Source organism: Spea bombifrons, chromosome 11 (genome assembly GCF_027358695.1).
Source record: "Spea bombifrons isolate aSpeBom1 chromosome 11, aSpeBom1.2.pri, whole genome shotgun sequence".
Lineage (NCBI taxonomy): Eukaryota > Metazoa > Chordata > Amphibia > Anura > Pelobatidae > Spea > Spea bombifrons.
This window is the reverse complement of record NC_071097.1, coordinates 10,153,648-10,170,122: the sequence shown is the minus strand read 5'-3', so window position 1 is coordinate 10,170,122 and position 16,475 is coordinate 10,153,648. Positions and strand designations below refer to the sequence as shown.

At 38.7% G+C, this 16,475-nt stretch overlaps 1 protein-coding gene across 5 annotated transcripts in view; it reads right to left on the bottom strand.

Moving 5' to 3' along the window:
* GBF1 (golgi brefeldin A resistant guanine nucleotide exchange factor 1) overlaps nt 1-16,475 on the bottom strand; it is a 211,371-nt gene that overhangs the window by 101,336 nt on the left and 93,560 nt on the right. For all 5 annotated transcript variants that reach the window (XM_053450924.1, XM_053450927.1, XM_053450926.1 and 2 more), the window contains exons 9-10: nt 6,493-6,649; nt 5,259-5,497 (exon numbers count right to left, since the gene is read on the bottom strand). In XM_053450924.1, the coding sequence (XP_053306899.1) occupies nt 5,259-5,497; nt 6,493-6,649 (396 nt within the window). The remainder of the gene's footprint in view (nt 1-5,258; nt 5,498-6,492; nt 6,650-16,475) is intronic.

Here is a 16,475-nt window from a genome sequence, read left to right as displayed (position 1 = left end):
GTTGTCATGTGACTTGTAAGTGTTACAAGGTCTCAGGTGTGAATAGGGAGCAGGTATGTTAAATTTGGTATTATCACTCTCACACACTCTTACTGGTCACTGGAAGTTCAACATGGCACCTCATGGCAAAAGAACTCTCTGAGGATCTGAAAAAAAGAATTGTTGCTCTGCATTAAGATGGCCAAACCTATACGAAAATTGCAAAGACCCTGAAACTGAGCTGCAGCACGGTGGGCTTCTGTTGACAGAGGGGAGCCCAGGCTGTTAAACAACAGCCTGATCTCCCGTGCAAGGTCATCTTTATGCAGAGCAACAATTCGAGTGTTTGTACCGTCCACACAGCTGGAGCACGAATCGAATCAGTACAAAAATAGAAAGGCAGGGAGGTGAGATATAACTGTAGCGCGTCTGAGTCTCTCCGTTCCTTTCCAAGTCCCTCGCCGTGGACGGTACAAACACTCGAAGAAGGGATTCGGAGAGGGCGTCCTAAAACAACTTGTTCGGCGGGAACGGAGCTGAAACTCCTTTGCGATATATCTCAACAAGTCAGAGCAAACTTATTGCTCATCTTCATGTGAGAGAAACATCATATAGAGGATACACTTGATTCATACATATTTGCGTAAAGCACTATGATTTTTTGGTTTGTTTTTTGTTTCCATATATTGATACATGATTTTGACACAACGAACGGAGACTGGGAAATCAATATACCGTATTGGCTTGAATATAGGCCGCACTTTTTTCCCCCACTTTAAGACTTTAAAGTGGGGGTGCGGCCTATATTCGGGGTCTAGTGCCCGACGCCCGGGACATGCAGTCCCGGGCGCCGGGCAGGCAGCGGGGTTAGGATACAGATCCCCCGCAGCGGTGCAGGGGACCTGCATCCTACTCTCGGATGTCCTCAGACAGCCTCCCCTGCCAGCACTTTCCACGGGCAGTGGCAGTGGCAGCATATCTCGGGGGGGGGCAGTGGCAGCATATCTCGGGGGGGAGGACAGTGGCTGTATATCTCGGGGGGGAGGACAGTGGCAGCATATCTCGGGGGGGGAGACAGAGTGGCAGAATGTTTTTTTTTTTTTTTTTTTTTGGTGCTTTTTTAAAGAAAAAAACTTTTTCTTTAAAAAAGCACCAAACTTTTAGGGTGCGGCCTATATACGGGGGCGGCCTATATCCGAGCCAATACGGTAAGTATTGTTTTTCATTTATTCATATTTCACATTATGTTGATGTAATAAGTAATTTATTGTCACTTTTAAAATTATAAGCGCAACACTTTATTATATCTTGTATGTGTGTGTATATAAGGGCAGTGTATGTGTGTGTGTGTAAAGGCAGTGTATGTGTAAAGGCAGTGTATGTGTAAAGGCAGTGTATGTGTATGCGCGTGTGTGTGTAAAGGCAGTGCATGTGTATATGTGTGTTTATGGGCAGGTGTGTGTAAGGATCCTGGGAGGGAGGCTAACATTAGCCTTTTTTCATTTAAAAAAATCTCTGCTGATGTGGACTACTCTTCCAATGATGCTCAGCCAGCATTATGGTGGACACCCCCGGTCTGACAGGAAAGGTGCTCGCCAAGATCAGTGAGCAGTTTCCTGTCAGACTGGGTAAATAAATAGAAGCTCCTCTACCCACGGTCCTGCTGAAGCCACACTACAAGGTAAGGGGAGGGGCTTGTGGGGGTGGAGCCAGGGGGCGGCAAAATTATGTTTTGCCTAGGGTGGCAAAAATCCTTGCACCAGCCCTGCATACACACGCGCTTCCACACATATATACATACACACACACACACACACAAATTGTCACTTTATTTCTATGGTCAGATAGGATAAGATAAGAGTTGAAGTTAAATAAACTAAATGTTTAATTATCCCAGACCTATAGCACAGCTAAAACAAAGGGAAAATAATTCTCTGAAGAAGAAAAAATAAGTTCTGGGTTTTGCAAATCAAGTACTTTCAATGGCTACTCAACTGACAGACGCAACTATAGGGAGACATAACATTGAGGTTTCTGCAAGCTTATGTCTAACATTAGGCTCTGATTTGTGCTCTTTGCTACTGAGCATTGCCAGAGGCGTATCTACTGAAAATAGCAGCTATGGCAAGCACTAAAACTGCGCCCCGTCCAAATATCTAAAACCCATTTATTAGCCCCTGCTGCCCATATATAGATATATAAATATTAGTCCCTGCTGCCGATTATCTATCTATCTATCTATATATCCAAGGATAACAATTGCACACCAACCTCTGTTATTCTGCCCGGTGCCAAGTAGCTGCAGCAATGATTCATATAGATTCCAATAATAGTTACCGGCACTCCTGGGACTTCTATAAATGATTACACGACGCTCCGATATTCTGGTCTGAATATTGGAGTGTCGTGTAATCATTTATATATATATATCTTATATATATTATATATATATATATATATATTATATATATATATATATTATATATATATTATATATATATATATATATATTATATATATATATTATATATATTATATATATTTATATTATATATATATATTATATATTAAGCACAATTTTATTTCAACCAGCACAGCCAACGTTTCGGACCACCTCCGGTCCTTTCTCCTTGAGAAAGGACCGGAGGTGGTCCGAAACGTTGGCTGTGCTGGTTGAAATAAAATTGTGCTTAATGCACTTTACTGCAAAGACCCGTGAGTGCCCATTTTTTCTTTGGTTTCATATATCTGTGCAGCCGCTCCCTTTGGTTTGTGTATATTATATATATATATATATATATATATATATATATATATATATATATATATATATTATATATATATATATATATATATATTATATATATATATATATATATATATATATATTTATATATAATATATATATTTTATATATATATATTTATATATAATATATATATATATATTATATATATATATATATAATATATATATATAATATATATATATAATATATATATTATATATATATACCGTATTTGCTCGATTATAAGACGAGGTTTTTTTCAGAGCAAATGCTCTGAAAAATAACCCTCGTCTTGTAATCGGGGTCGTCTTCTAATCAGACCTCAAATAGAGGTCTGATTAGGAGACTAAGATCCAGATCCCCCGTACCGCTGCAGGGGACCTGGATCCTCCTGTACGGTAACCTCAGCTGCTGCCGGCGTCTATCACCGAGCGCCGGCGAAAGTGCCGGCAGCAGCCGAGGTTGCATAAGCGCATACCTTCCCCGGATAGCCCGCCCACTGTGGGGAAGCAGAGCCGGTTGGGGGGATTCCTCCAGAAGACCGGAACCCGGCGGTACTGCGCTGTCCCTGCACAGACCTCTTCAATTTTCTGGAGGAGGCGGGGCCTAGCGGGGTCACACAGCGTCATGCTGTAATCCCGCGGGAGCTGCAGCAAGCGCCTGCTGAGGCATCACGGTGAGTGAAGTGCCTGAGTGGGTAGTTAAGTGTCTGGGTGGGTAGGTAAGTGTAAGTGTCTGGGTGGGTAGGTAAGTGTAAGTGTCTGGGTGGGTAGGTAAGTGTAAGTGTAAGTGTAAGTGTCTGGGTGGGTAGGTAAGTGTCTGGGTGGGTAGGGAAGTGTAAGTGTCTCAGTGGGTAGGTAAGTGTCTGGGTGGGTAGGGAAGTGTAAGTGTCTCAGTTTGTAGGTAAGTGTCTGGGTGGGTAGGTAAGTGTCTGGGTGGGTAGGTAAGTGTCTGGGTGGGTAGTGTCTGAGTATGTAAGTGTCCCCCTATATGCCACTCTGTCCCATGATATGCCTTTTAACCCCCTATATGCCAGAGTGGCATATAGGAGGTTAAAAGGCATATCATGGGACAGAGTGGCATATAGGAGGGTATAAGGCATGCCTGGGGGCAGATGTGCATAACTGGAGGGCAGGTTGGTAAATAAAAGGAAATCAAAAACAAACAAATAGTTTACATGAATTATTATTTATTTACTAGTAAAACCTTTTTCCTATGGGGTCGTCTTATAATCAGGCTTTTTCTTTTTTTCCTAAATTAATATTCAGATTTTGGGGGGTCGTCTTATAATCGGGGTCGTCTTATAATCGAGCAAATACGGTATATATATAATATATATATATATATAACAAAATAATAATGAATAGAATAGAGACCAAATATATAGGAAAAATATATAAGAAAGAAATCAAATAGAGAAAATGGACAAATTAAAGTAATAAATTGTGAATAATAATGTAATGTGAAAATTTTGACCTGACCTTGCTGGTGGCAGCAGCAAAGAAGAGGAAGAGGAGTGACAGTTGGGACATTATATATGTTATGTTGGTCATTCATTGGCTATATTTCTTTGTTGTTTTGAGTTTTCTTTGCTGCTGTTGGTGGTACAGTAAAGAAGGTTTATGCATATTATGAAGCCTCCTGTCTTGTGGTAAAATCACAGGTTGCACACCCCAATCACTCACTAATTCACACTTTAATTCAGACAACTCAGCCACACATTAACTCATGCTCCCCCTCATTCAGACAATTCATCCACACATTCACTCATGCTCTCCCTCATTCAGACAATTCATCCACACATTAACTCATGTTCTCCCTCATTCAGACAATTCATCCACACATTAACTCATGTTCTCCCTCATTCAGACAACTCATGCTCTCCCTCATTCAGACAATTCATCCACACATTAACTCATGCATCCACACATTAATTCACTGTCATATTACGGCACTCAGCACGAAATGCCGGCACTGGGACGTAGGTAGAGGCCTCGTTGAGAATAAGGGGCGCCGAGCGGTAGTTCTCTCACCTTGAGGTCCAGCGACGGGAGCACGAGGCTTCTGTCTTCCTGCACTGCTGCGGTGCCCGCTGCTTCACTGCTGAGCGCCGTAATATGACGTCATATTTCGGCACTCAGCAGTGAAGCAGCGGGCACCAGGGAGCGGCTTTTAAACGCCCCTCTCCTCCGCATCAAAAAAAAAAAAAAGACGCGTTTGAAAGCCGCTCACTGGCACCCCCCTTTCAAATTGGGCCTATGGCACGAGCCATAGGTGCCATACCCAATGATACGCTTCTGAGTATTGCTATTGCTAAGCCAGCAAAGCAGTAAGCACATTTCCTTTCGGTCTCTAGAGAACAGACATTATACTAAAATCTTAATATACGCTACTTACTCTGCTTTCATTTAAGTCATTTGACATTGGAGAGAAAATTACGACATGGCCTATACTGAACAATGCCACTGATAACAACTCAGCATGCGCATACCTTATGACCGTCCTGTCTCTGGTGCTCTGAGACATATACATCTCCTATTGATTGCAGAGGAGACACTGGGGTAATTGAGTGATCCAATTCTGAGAGGTCTTCCTTGGACGTAGCCTGTGATAACAATTCTAAACCACTGTCAGTGGTGGGGCTGACCACAGAAGAAGCAATTTCTGAACTTCCTACTGAGCTAGGCATGGTAGCATCTGGAGATGAAGGTTCAATAAAAGGAAAGCCGCCTAAGGAGAAAAAAGTGCATCTGTCATTCTAGAACCTTGTTGATATAGAAAACACCTTGCTATCATATATATATATATATATATATATATATATATTTACTCACAGTCCATTGCACACCATTCCAAATTTTCCAAGCCTGGTGCTAGTTAACCAGCAGTTGCAATACAAAGCACTTTCAAAAGATGGTCAGCACTCCAGGTCTTTAAATTAACAATTTCTCTTTATTCAATATCAAGTCGACGTTTCAGTCATTGCTTACTTTCCTCAGGACATCACACACACATATATATATATATCTGCATACACACACACACACACACACACACACACATATATATACATATCAACATCCATACATATAGCCACATGTCCACACACACATACACGTATGTATCCACACATACATACACGTATGTATCCACACATACATACACGTATGTATCCACACACACATACACATATGTATCCACACACACACATACACGTATGTATCCACACACACACATACGTATGTATCCACACACACATACGTATGTATCCACACACACACACAAATACAAATACATCCACATGCACACACACACACACACAAATATATCCATATACACACACAAACATATTCACATACCTACACACACAAAAAAATACATCCACATACAAAAGTATTGGGATACCTAACCATTACACCAACAGGGACTTTGATGACATTGCATTCTAAATCCATGGACAATAATATGAAGTTGGTCCCCTCTTTACAGCAATAAGTGCTTCCACTCTACTGGGAAGGTTCTGTGGGACTTTATCCAGTAGACCATTTGTGAGGTCAGGCACTGATGTTGGACACAAAGGGAAGACCAACATATATATATGTGCTCAGATTGCAATGTTATAAAAGTCTCTGTTGGTGTAATGGTCAGGTGCTCAAATACTTTTGTCTATAAAGTGTATATAAAACAATGCATGGGTTCATTAACGTTACAGTGGACAGACATACCTGTTACACTGTTGGTGACATTATTACCATTTGTTAATGGCTGCAAACAAGAATCGGCTCCAGCCTCAGTTTTGGTCATGTGACGCTGTGCTCTTGGAGATCTCTTTTGTTTCTTCCATTTCGTAGAGTCACTGATTCCGCCAGCTCTCATTTTAAGCTTTTAAGGGAAAATAGTGCACTTAGAATAGAAATTACATTTGCATGATATGGGCTTATGTTTAAATATTGACAGTATTACAAAAATAATAACATTATGATGCCCCTACATCTTTCCATCTATGCAAAAGTTGCTAGACTAAAACAAATTAGGGCTTTATTTCCCAAATCTGAACATTAGCCTTTGCTATTTTACCAGAGACTTCTTGGACCAATTTATAGCAAATCATTTTGTTTTGTTTGTTTTTTGAACGAAAACCTACCATAAAAAAAGAAGATATTTTGAAGGCAAAGTGGGAAGTCTTGCACACATAACACACAACAACCTGAATCACAAACACTGTACAATATGTGACAGAGAATACTGTAAATACAGGAGAAGCAGCTCGCAATTTATTTTAATCCTACACATTACAATCAATTTTTAGCTTCCTCCATTTAATGTAATTTTACCACTTATGCCCAAATCAGTTCAGGCATATACAATGCTTGGGGGAAGCATACAAACAACCCTTTCAGTTTGCTTAAGAGTTTTATAAGACAATGGTGGTTTCTACTCACTGACTACATTATTCATTAGAAAAAGCTAATCCTGGCAAATTTCAATTCTTCAACTTTCTAGACCTCCGAAATTGCACATGCATTATGCAGGGTCATGTAAACTTCAAACATGAGAGTCAAATCAGAACTCATTCAAAACAAAGAGAAAAAATCTAACACGCACATATTTATATATCCATAAATATATATATGTACATTGCAAATGTTAAATTTCCTGCTCTATTATTAAAAAAAAATTAAAAATGGAAGCATATCACACTCGTATCATGCTTGAACCTGTTTGATTACAGCCTCCCTATGCCATGCTACCCCCCACTTATCACACACTCATCCACAAACATTCATTCACAGATACCAAATCACTCACACTCATTTATTCCCTCAATCACGTATACTGGCTCATTGCCTTTTCATTATAATATGTCTTATAATTTAATCACCCAAGCAATGATCTACATCATCAAGAGTGAATGGCTCTTGGATGGGCATGTGAGGGCCGCAACATATAGTGAAGTCACCAACCTCAGTTGTACAGCTGTAGTTTTTTCAAGATCAGATGCTTGCAAAAATTTTTTTTTATAAATGGTTTGCCCTATAGAGGGTGAAAGTCAAAAAAACACCTTGAAACTATTGTCATGATATACAGTTAGAGATGGGATGGTCGAGGTAAAAAAAAAAAAAGGGGGGAAAATCCCCCCCCCCGTTTTTTTTCTCAATTTTTTCCCTATATATTACATTTATATAGTTTATGAAAGATGTACAAATAATGCCAGTTACTTCACTTTTTTATTTGTGATTGGTGCTAAGTTGCGATTGTGATCACTCTCCTCGTCCAATCCATGCAGGGTTTTTTTTGTGTGTTGTTTCTTCATTTATTTGGCCACTTTATTAGGTACACCTGTTCAATTGATTGTTAACAAACATAGCTAATCAGTCAATCACAGGACAGCAACTCAAACCAAGCATCAGAATGGGGAAGAAAGAGGATTTAAGTGACTTTGAATGTGGCATGTTTGTTGGTGCCAGTTCTAGAGATGTGTGATCAAGGACAAATTCCAGATGTATATGTAATTGTCGTAAAAGTAATTTCTCAGACCATAGCGTCTCTTAGAGGTAAATGATGGAAATACAATGGTGCAAATATGCTAAGAAGTCCTAATCATAATGAGTAAAATCCACAATTATGATTGGAGAATTTCAATCAATAGGCCTAGAAAATGGTAATAAGCCCTGTCTTTAAAAGCTTATGTTTTAGACAATTGAAGCCCAGACAAATGGAATTTTGAACATCACAAGATCTTGGCACCATAATTCATAATTATTTGAGTATCTAACATATATATAACTAAGAAAGTTATTTTTCGTTCCACCTGGATTAATATCTACAAGGACCAGCTGGACCACAGCAACAAGTGGTGGTAAATATAATGGTTTTATTATCCTGAATATGGGTAAATTTTGTCTGCTTCAATTTTGAAGAAATTATTCCCCTCTTCTGGGGAATAGTATACGACATTGTTGTATAGGACGGCTTGTTAGACTGCAGCTTATAACCCGTAAAAGGTACTTTTACCTGTAACTGAAGTTTGACATTATTTGCATCTATGAAAAATTTCACTAATACTCTAAAGACATTAAAAAAAAAAAAAAATTGTTGTATTCGTAATACTGATATACACCAATACAGAGAGATTGATCTTTTTGGTTACCGCCATCATTATTTTGGGGTTTTATATTTGTTGCTGAGTGGATTGGAAATTAATTGGATATTACCATATTTGCTCGATTATAAGACAAGGTTTTAAAATACCCCTCGTCTTCTAATCGGGGTCGTCTTATAATCAGACCTCAAATAGAGGTCTATGAGACTAAGATCCAGATCCCCCGCACTGCTGCAGGGGACCTGGATCCTTCTGTCTCCCTCCCCACCCCACACACACTTACCGGTGCTTCCAATTTCCTGCTGTATACCGGGGCAGCGGGTTGACGTCCACGCGATCCGCGTAGACAACTTACGCTGCAGCCGGAAGGAGGTGTGGCTAGCAGCGGGGGTTGTCTGCGTCCATCGCGCAGACCTTCCCCGACTGTCAGAGATCAGAGTTCCCCGCACTGGTGCCGGCTGCAACCCCCGCTGCTAGCCACACCTCCTTCCGGCTGCAGCGTAAGTTGTCTACGTGGATCACGTGGACGTCAACCCGGTGCCCCGGTATACAGCAGGAAATTGGAAGCACCGGTAAGTGTGTGTGGGGTGTGGGGGGGGAGTGTTAAATGGGGGGGGAAACAGAAGGAAGACTGCTGCCCCGGTATACAGCAGGAAATTGGAAGCCCCGGTAAGTGTGTGTGTGTGGGGGGAGTGTTAAATGGGGGCATAGGGCATTTCTGGAGGCAGAGTGCTCTATGAAATGCCTTTTAACCCCCTAAATGCCAGAGTGGCATATAGGGGTATAAGGCATTTCTGGAGGCAGAGTGGCACATAGGGAGTTAAAAGGCATATCATGGGGCACAGTGGCATATAGAGGGTTAAAAGGCATATCATGGGCCACAGTGCCATATTGGAGTGGCAAGCCTGGAGGCAGATGTGCGTAACTGGGGGGCAGGTTGGAAAATACAAGGAAATAAAAACAAAAAAATATTTTTCTCAATCATAGCTTTTATTAAAAAATGTAATAGTTTACATGAATTAACATTTACTGGTAAAACTTTTTTTCTATAGGGTCGTCTTATATTCAGGCTTTTTCTTTTTTTCCTAAATTAATATTCAGATTTTGGGGGGTCGTCTTATAATCAGGATCGTCTTATAATCGAGCAAATACGGTAATAAATGACATTTATATAAGGTGATATCATTTGATTAAGCTGTACTGTTTATGCAATTTGCTTGTTCATCAGTTGCATTTTGTATGTGTTAGACTCAGAAGATAGCGATTCATATTTGATAACTAATCAATAATATACTGTATTTTTTTACTTGATTCATTTTGACATGTTTAAAGGATATTTTTTGTGTTTTATCTTCTGCACTGCACGGGCAACATTGAGATTTGTAGATTGTGTTTTTACAATAAATAATATTTTGATTGACTATCGTGATGGTATAATCTCATTTTGAATTATAATTACTGGCGCCTTCTGAAAGGATTTAGGATCAGAGATAAAATATAGGGGATCTCTTTATATTAATATTGTGGATGTGGCCTTACAATAATAGCATCAGCATTTTGTGTATGTGATAGAATATTGGTTTTGCCTATTTTATCTCCTTAATATCCCTAACAATGCAGATAGGCTACAGCAGTAGAAGACCACCCCGGGTGCCACTCCTGTCAGCTAAGAACAGGAAACCGAGGCTACAATTAACACAGGAAGACTGGAAGAGTGTTGCCTGGTCTAATGAGTCTCAATTCCAGCAGCAACATTCAGATGGCAGGGTCAGACGTAAACATTAAATCCTGTATCAAAGGTTCAGGCTGGTGGTGGTGTAATGGTGTGTAGGACATTTTCTTGGCACACTTTGGGCTCCAATTAAGCATTGTGCAAATGCGACAGCCTACTTGAGTAGTGTTGCTGACCACATCAATCCTTTTATGGCCACAGTGTTCCCATCTTCTGATGAATACTTCCAGCAGGATAATGCACAATGTCACAAAGCTCACATTATCTCAAACTGCTTTCTTGAACATGACCATAAGTTCACTGTACTCCAATGGCCTCTGCAGTCACCACATCTCAATAGAACACCTTTGAGATGTGGTGTTACAGGAGATTCACATCATGGATGTGGAGCCGACAAATCTGCAGCAACTGGGTGATGCCATCATGTCCATATGGACCAAAATCTCTGAGGGCTGTTTCCAGCACCTTGTAGAAAGTAGGCCACAAAGAACGAAGGCAGTTCTGAAGGCAAAAGGGAGTCCAACCCGGTACTAGCAATGTGTACCTAATAAAGTAGCCAGTGAGTGTACAGACATTGTTGCTCAATTTGCAACAAAAAATAAAGTTTTAAAAAGCAAATGTAGTTTATTTACTGAATAATATTTACTTTTATTTCAAGCATGATACTTGTATATAGACTGCATTTTATGTTCCCAGTGTAACAAAATATTACATTTTTAAAACTACTCTACTCCGATTTCCGATTTCCCAAAAATACAGTGCAATACATATGTGCAGTGACTAAGAATGCCCTACAACAGTGAAACATTATCAACATTATACCCATGGAATTCCGTAGTTTTTTTTGTTTGTAATGTGTTTTTTTTATTATTATTATTTCAATTCCCAGCATGTTGGCCTCCTCCACCTTTTTGGCTGCTAATAACCTCTACAACTGTAGTGCCCAACAGTGGTCGACAAAAACTAACAGGTATAGATAACTACCCAGGTAATAACTCTTTATACAAATATTGTTTTTCAAACAAAATGGGATATAATGCAATCATTTAACAAGGGTAGAAGAGTTTATGAAAAATGTAACCCTCTGGTGAACTGCACACACCTAACACGATGTATGAAAGTTACACTCAACATGCTTGGGTCCTGCAAAATTTTACATACATCCATGGTTAGGTAGTGTTATGCACTTAATGACAAAGAGATATATACATACATACATACACAGTGCTCTACCCACTCACCAGCTGCAAAGTGAACCTAGGCAACGTCTTATTACACTTATAAACAAACAGAAAACGTGGTTCATGCTCTAAAGTGATAATGCCATTGGACATTGAGTCAATCGGTAATTTCCAACTCAAAAGGCAATGATGCTAAATGTTCCACACAAATTAAAATAAATGTTAATTCAGAGGGAATGTGTATGTATAAGCCTCCTTACCTGAACTCTTTTGTTTTTCCAAAAGATATTGAAAGCCTCAAGAAAAAATGGCATTTGCCATAATTAGTAACATTTCAACATTTGGAGTGCAGATGCATTGACACACCAAGATGTAAAGGTTTAATCTATGATTCCAGATGTATTACACGCAATGAGAACTGGACTTTCCCTAATTCATTCCAAATTTTGAAATGGGGCCTCATTACAAACCCTACCATTTAACATTACGCACAAAATAAATGTGAAACTGCAAAAACAAAAACCTTCCCCGTACACATTAAATAGGGAGAAACCAATTAATGAGGTCAAGAGGAGATTACAAGTATTCAGGATCCTGGTTGGTGCAAACTGAAGTGAGCTGCACTCAAGTGGAAGTTGTCTACGCGAATCGCGTAGAGCTCTACACGCTGCCCGGAATAAGCACCAGGGACTCAGAAGCACCGGTAAGTTTGGAGGAGGGAGGGGGAGGGAGTGTTAAATGGGGGGGCATAAGGTATTTCTGGAGGCAGAGTGCTCTGTGAAAAAATGCCTTTTAACCCCCTTAATGCCACTCTGCCTCCAGAAATGCCTTTTAACCCTCTATATGCCACTCTGCCTCCTGAAATGCCTTATACCTCCCTATATGCCACTCTGCCCCATAATATGCCTTTTAACCCCCAAAATGCCAGAGTGGCATATAGGGGTATAAGGCAGTTCTGGAGGCAGAGTGGCACATAGGGGGTCAAAAGGCATATCATGGGGCACAGTGGCATTTAGAGGGTATAAGGCATTTCTGTGGCAGAGCGGCAAGCCTGGGGGCAGATGTGCATAACTGGGGGGGCTGGTTGAAAAAAAAGAAATAAAAACAAAATATTTTTCTAAATCATAGCTTTCATTAACACAATTGTTCACAGTTTACATGAATTAACTTTTTTCCTATAGGGTCGTCTTCTATTCAGGCTTTTTCTTTTTTTCATAAATTAATATTCAGATTTGGGGGGGGGTCGTCTTATAATCGAGCAAATACGGTGTTTATCCGTTTATTTACACTAAGATGCAGTTTTGCACTGTATATAGAGGCAACTTCTTTCACTCCCCTTAAATGAGTAGCTTTTCCCAAGAAGATATCATTTAAAGCACCGTATTTGCTTGATTATAAGACGAGGTCATGGGGCAGTGGCAAATAGGGGGATATAAGGCATTTCTGGGTGCAGAGTGGCAAGCCTGGGGGCAGATGTGCATAACTGGGGGGGGCAGGTTGGCAAATAAAAGGAAATGAAAAATATATATTTTTCTCAATCATAGCTTTTATTAAATATGAAAATTAGTTTACATGAATTAATATTTACTAGTAAAACTTTTTTCCTATAGGGTAGTCTTATATTCAGGCTTTTTGTTTTTTTTCGTCTTATAATCAGGGTCGTCTTATAATCGAGCAAATACGGTATGTGTTGCATTGTTATTTTCCCCATAATGCATTACTTTACGTCTGCATTGAACTTCATTGACCACTTGCCTGCTCAGTCCCCCAGTCTAAATTATGACTGTGCTTTTAGGATGTAGAAAATGCAATGTTTATACAAGTTATTAAAATGCATCTAAATATAAATAACGTAATTCATTGGCTAAATAAGAAGTGTGAACACACTGCAAAATATCTATCACCACATTGACACACATAGGATACAATGTTACCCTTTAAATGATATCATAAGAAGGTGATACCCAGTAGTGAGTTACTGTCTCTGTATATCACCAAGGATACTATTAGTATACATAATAAGGAGACTTGTCCGAATCCAACCAATCTGAGCAAAGGGTGGGCTTCTTAAATTCCCTTAACCCGTTAGGGAATCGAGGACAGCAAGCTGTACCACTATGGGTATGTTTACACATTAACGCCACAATCTTATACACATGCACACATAGACTGATTAACCGTACACATACACATTTAGGGCTGAGGAATCACCAGTCAGGACCCTCTTACAGCTAGCTCCTGCTACCCAAGGAACAGACAACAATTCGTATGTTAAAATCAGAACAACCTTTATTGGGATTGACATTAATTTATATAGTTCCCTAACTTCATTAACACAGCTAATTTGACATGTAGCAAATAGGTACACAACTCAACCCCATTCCTTTTTTCTCTGGGAGTACACAGACAATCGTTCATCTCCCTTTAGCTGCCAGGCTGGTGTGTTCCCTGTGAGACACAACAGCTACGAAACGGGAATAGAAGGAAACACACAAAAGAGCGCAAAAGAAATAGAACCCAGAGGAAGCACTCCATAACAGTATAGTATCTTTATACCTCTACCCTATCATCTACACATGTTGAAACACTGAAAGGCTGGAATGAAACTCAAACTGTGAGTAAATGAATATTTTTAACACCACCACCACCACCACCACAACAATTATTATATATAATGGCTTTACTTGATCAGGATTACCATCATTTACTGTCAAAGAGTCTGATAATACTGCCTTAAGTAATGTGTAAGTCAACCAATCTTGTGCATAGCATATTAGAGTGATTACACAAGAATAGGTCAGTATCAGGTCTACGACACCAACACTGGAAAGCTTTATGTTTGGCTGTTTTGCCCCATGTAATATGGGATCAAATAAAGGCCCTGAAGACTGAACAAGACTTATATGTAAAGAAATATATTATCTGCAACATAATCAAGTAGAGCCATTATAATTTTTACATTTGGCATCTGGACCGAATAGTTATAACCTCTATTAAAAATGTTATGTTGGATGCTATAACTTCTATAATAAAGCGTGGAATAGGGTTAAGGGATCCAATAACATAAGGTGCTTTCAATTTCGGTTAATTTCATCATACTTCAAGATAGAGGAGCGACTGCTAAGATGGCCTCAAAAAAACTGAGGACACGAAAAAACAAAAAAGGGAAAAGAGGGAAGAAAAAAAAAAAAAAAAAAAAGAAGATTACTAGATGGAGGAATCCCCTGACATCACTATAGACTAATTAGGAAGACAATCGCTTAGCCCTAGTTCCCAAATGACTCAACTGATTACTAAGGACTATCTCCAACAATGTATGGAAACTCAGCTTAATCTATTTAAAGAAGAGCTAACGAAACTACATAATGACTGGAAAGCTGAATTAAAAAAAATGGGTGAAGGCCTTAAACTACATGAGCAAAAATATGAGAATCTAAAATCGGAGATAAAATCTATAAAGGAAGAACAAAAATGATAGACACGCAGGAAAAATCTAAGAATTCATGGTATATCTGAAGAGATTAAACAGGACTCCATTAGAGGCTTCCTGAAAGATCTATTCTTGGACATGGGCATCTCAGAAGCTGAAAGAAGAAATTATAGAACGGGTCGATAGAACTAAAAATAAAGCAGAAACGAAACCAAGAGATATAATTATACGCTTTTCCCTATGAGTTTATTGCACTGGAGGTTTATATATGGTATAAGATAGGGTAATCATAATAAGGCACTAGGTAATTCAGGAACCTACTTACACTTTTTTAATTTTACAATTATTTCTTGTTATATATAACATGTTTCAGCTTTGCATATACATGAATTTATGCACTTGAGGATTATTCACAATCGAAAAGCAAACATTTTCATGAACTCTTTTTTTGGGGGTGGGGGGGTGGGTTGCACTTAATCTACATACTTACTGCACTCGAGGAACATATATGATACCCAGTGCCTAATTACGATCATAAAGGTTCCCATGTAATTCACAAACGTACCTATATTATTTTTAATATAACACGTGTTTTAGCTTCGCAAATACATGAATCTATGCACATGAGGATTATTCACAATTGAAAATCAAAGATTTTCATGAATTCACTATTTTTAAATAAATATATTATATATATCACAGGTCTACGACCTCAGAGTAATATATATGAATTCTTTGCACTTGAGGATTGTTCTCGAATTAAATTCTCTAAGAAGCATTTCTTTTATTTTTTTTGTATAAATAATTTGGGTGATATTAGTCTATCATGATTATGAAGATTTTCATGAAATTCCCTTTTTTCTTTATTGAATTTCTTTAGTCTTTAGGAAATCCATATATTAATATAACTATATCTATTTATTCTGTGTTTATTCATCTAGAGAACATATATTTGTGTTTTTTAATTAACTTACGGTTTTGTGCACTTGAGGACTACTTACAAATTATGAATATTTACTTATTCTGTATTTTTATTTTTCCTCTATATATAATATATGTTTGCGCAAGTAATTTAGGAATTTGTGCACTTGAGGTTTACTCACGAATCATGAAAATGTTTAAGTACACTCTACATCAATAATTTGGTCATTTATGAACATGGAGGCTTATTCAAATTTCACAAATGTATTTACATATCTACATTCATATCTTGATTTTAGATATATAACAGGTATCTTAGTTTTGTAATTAATGTATGAATT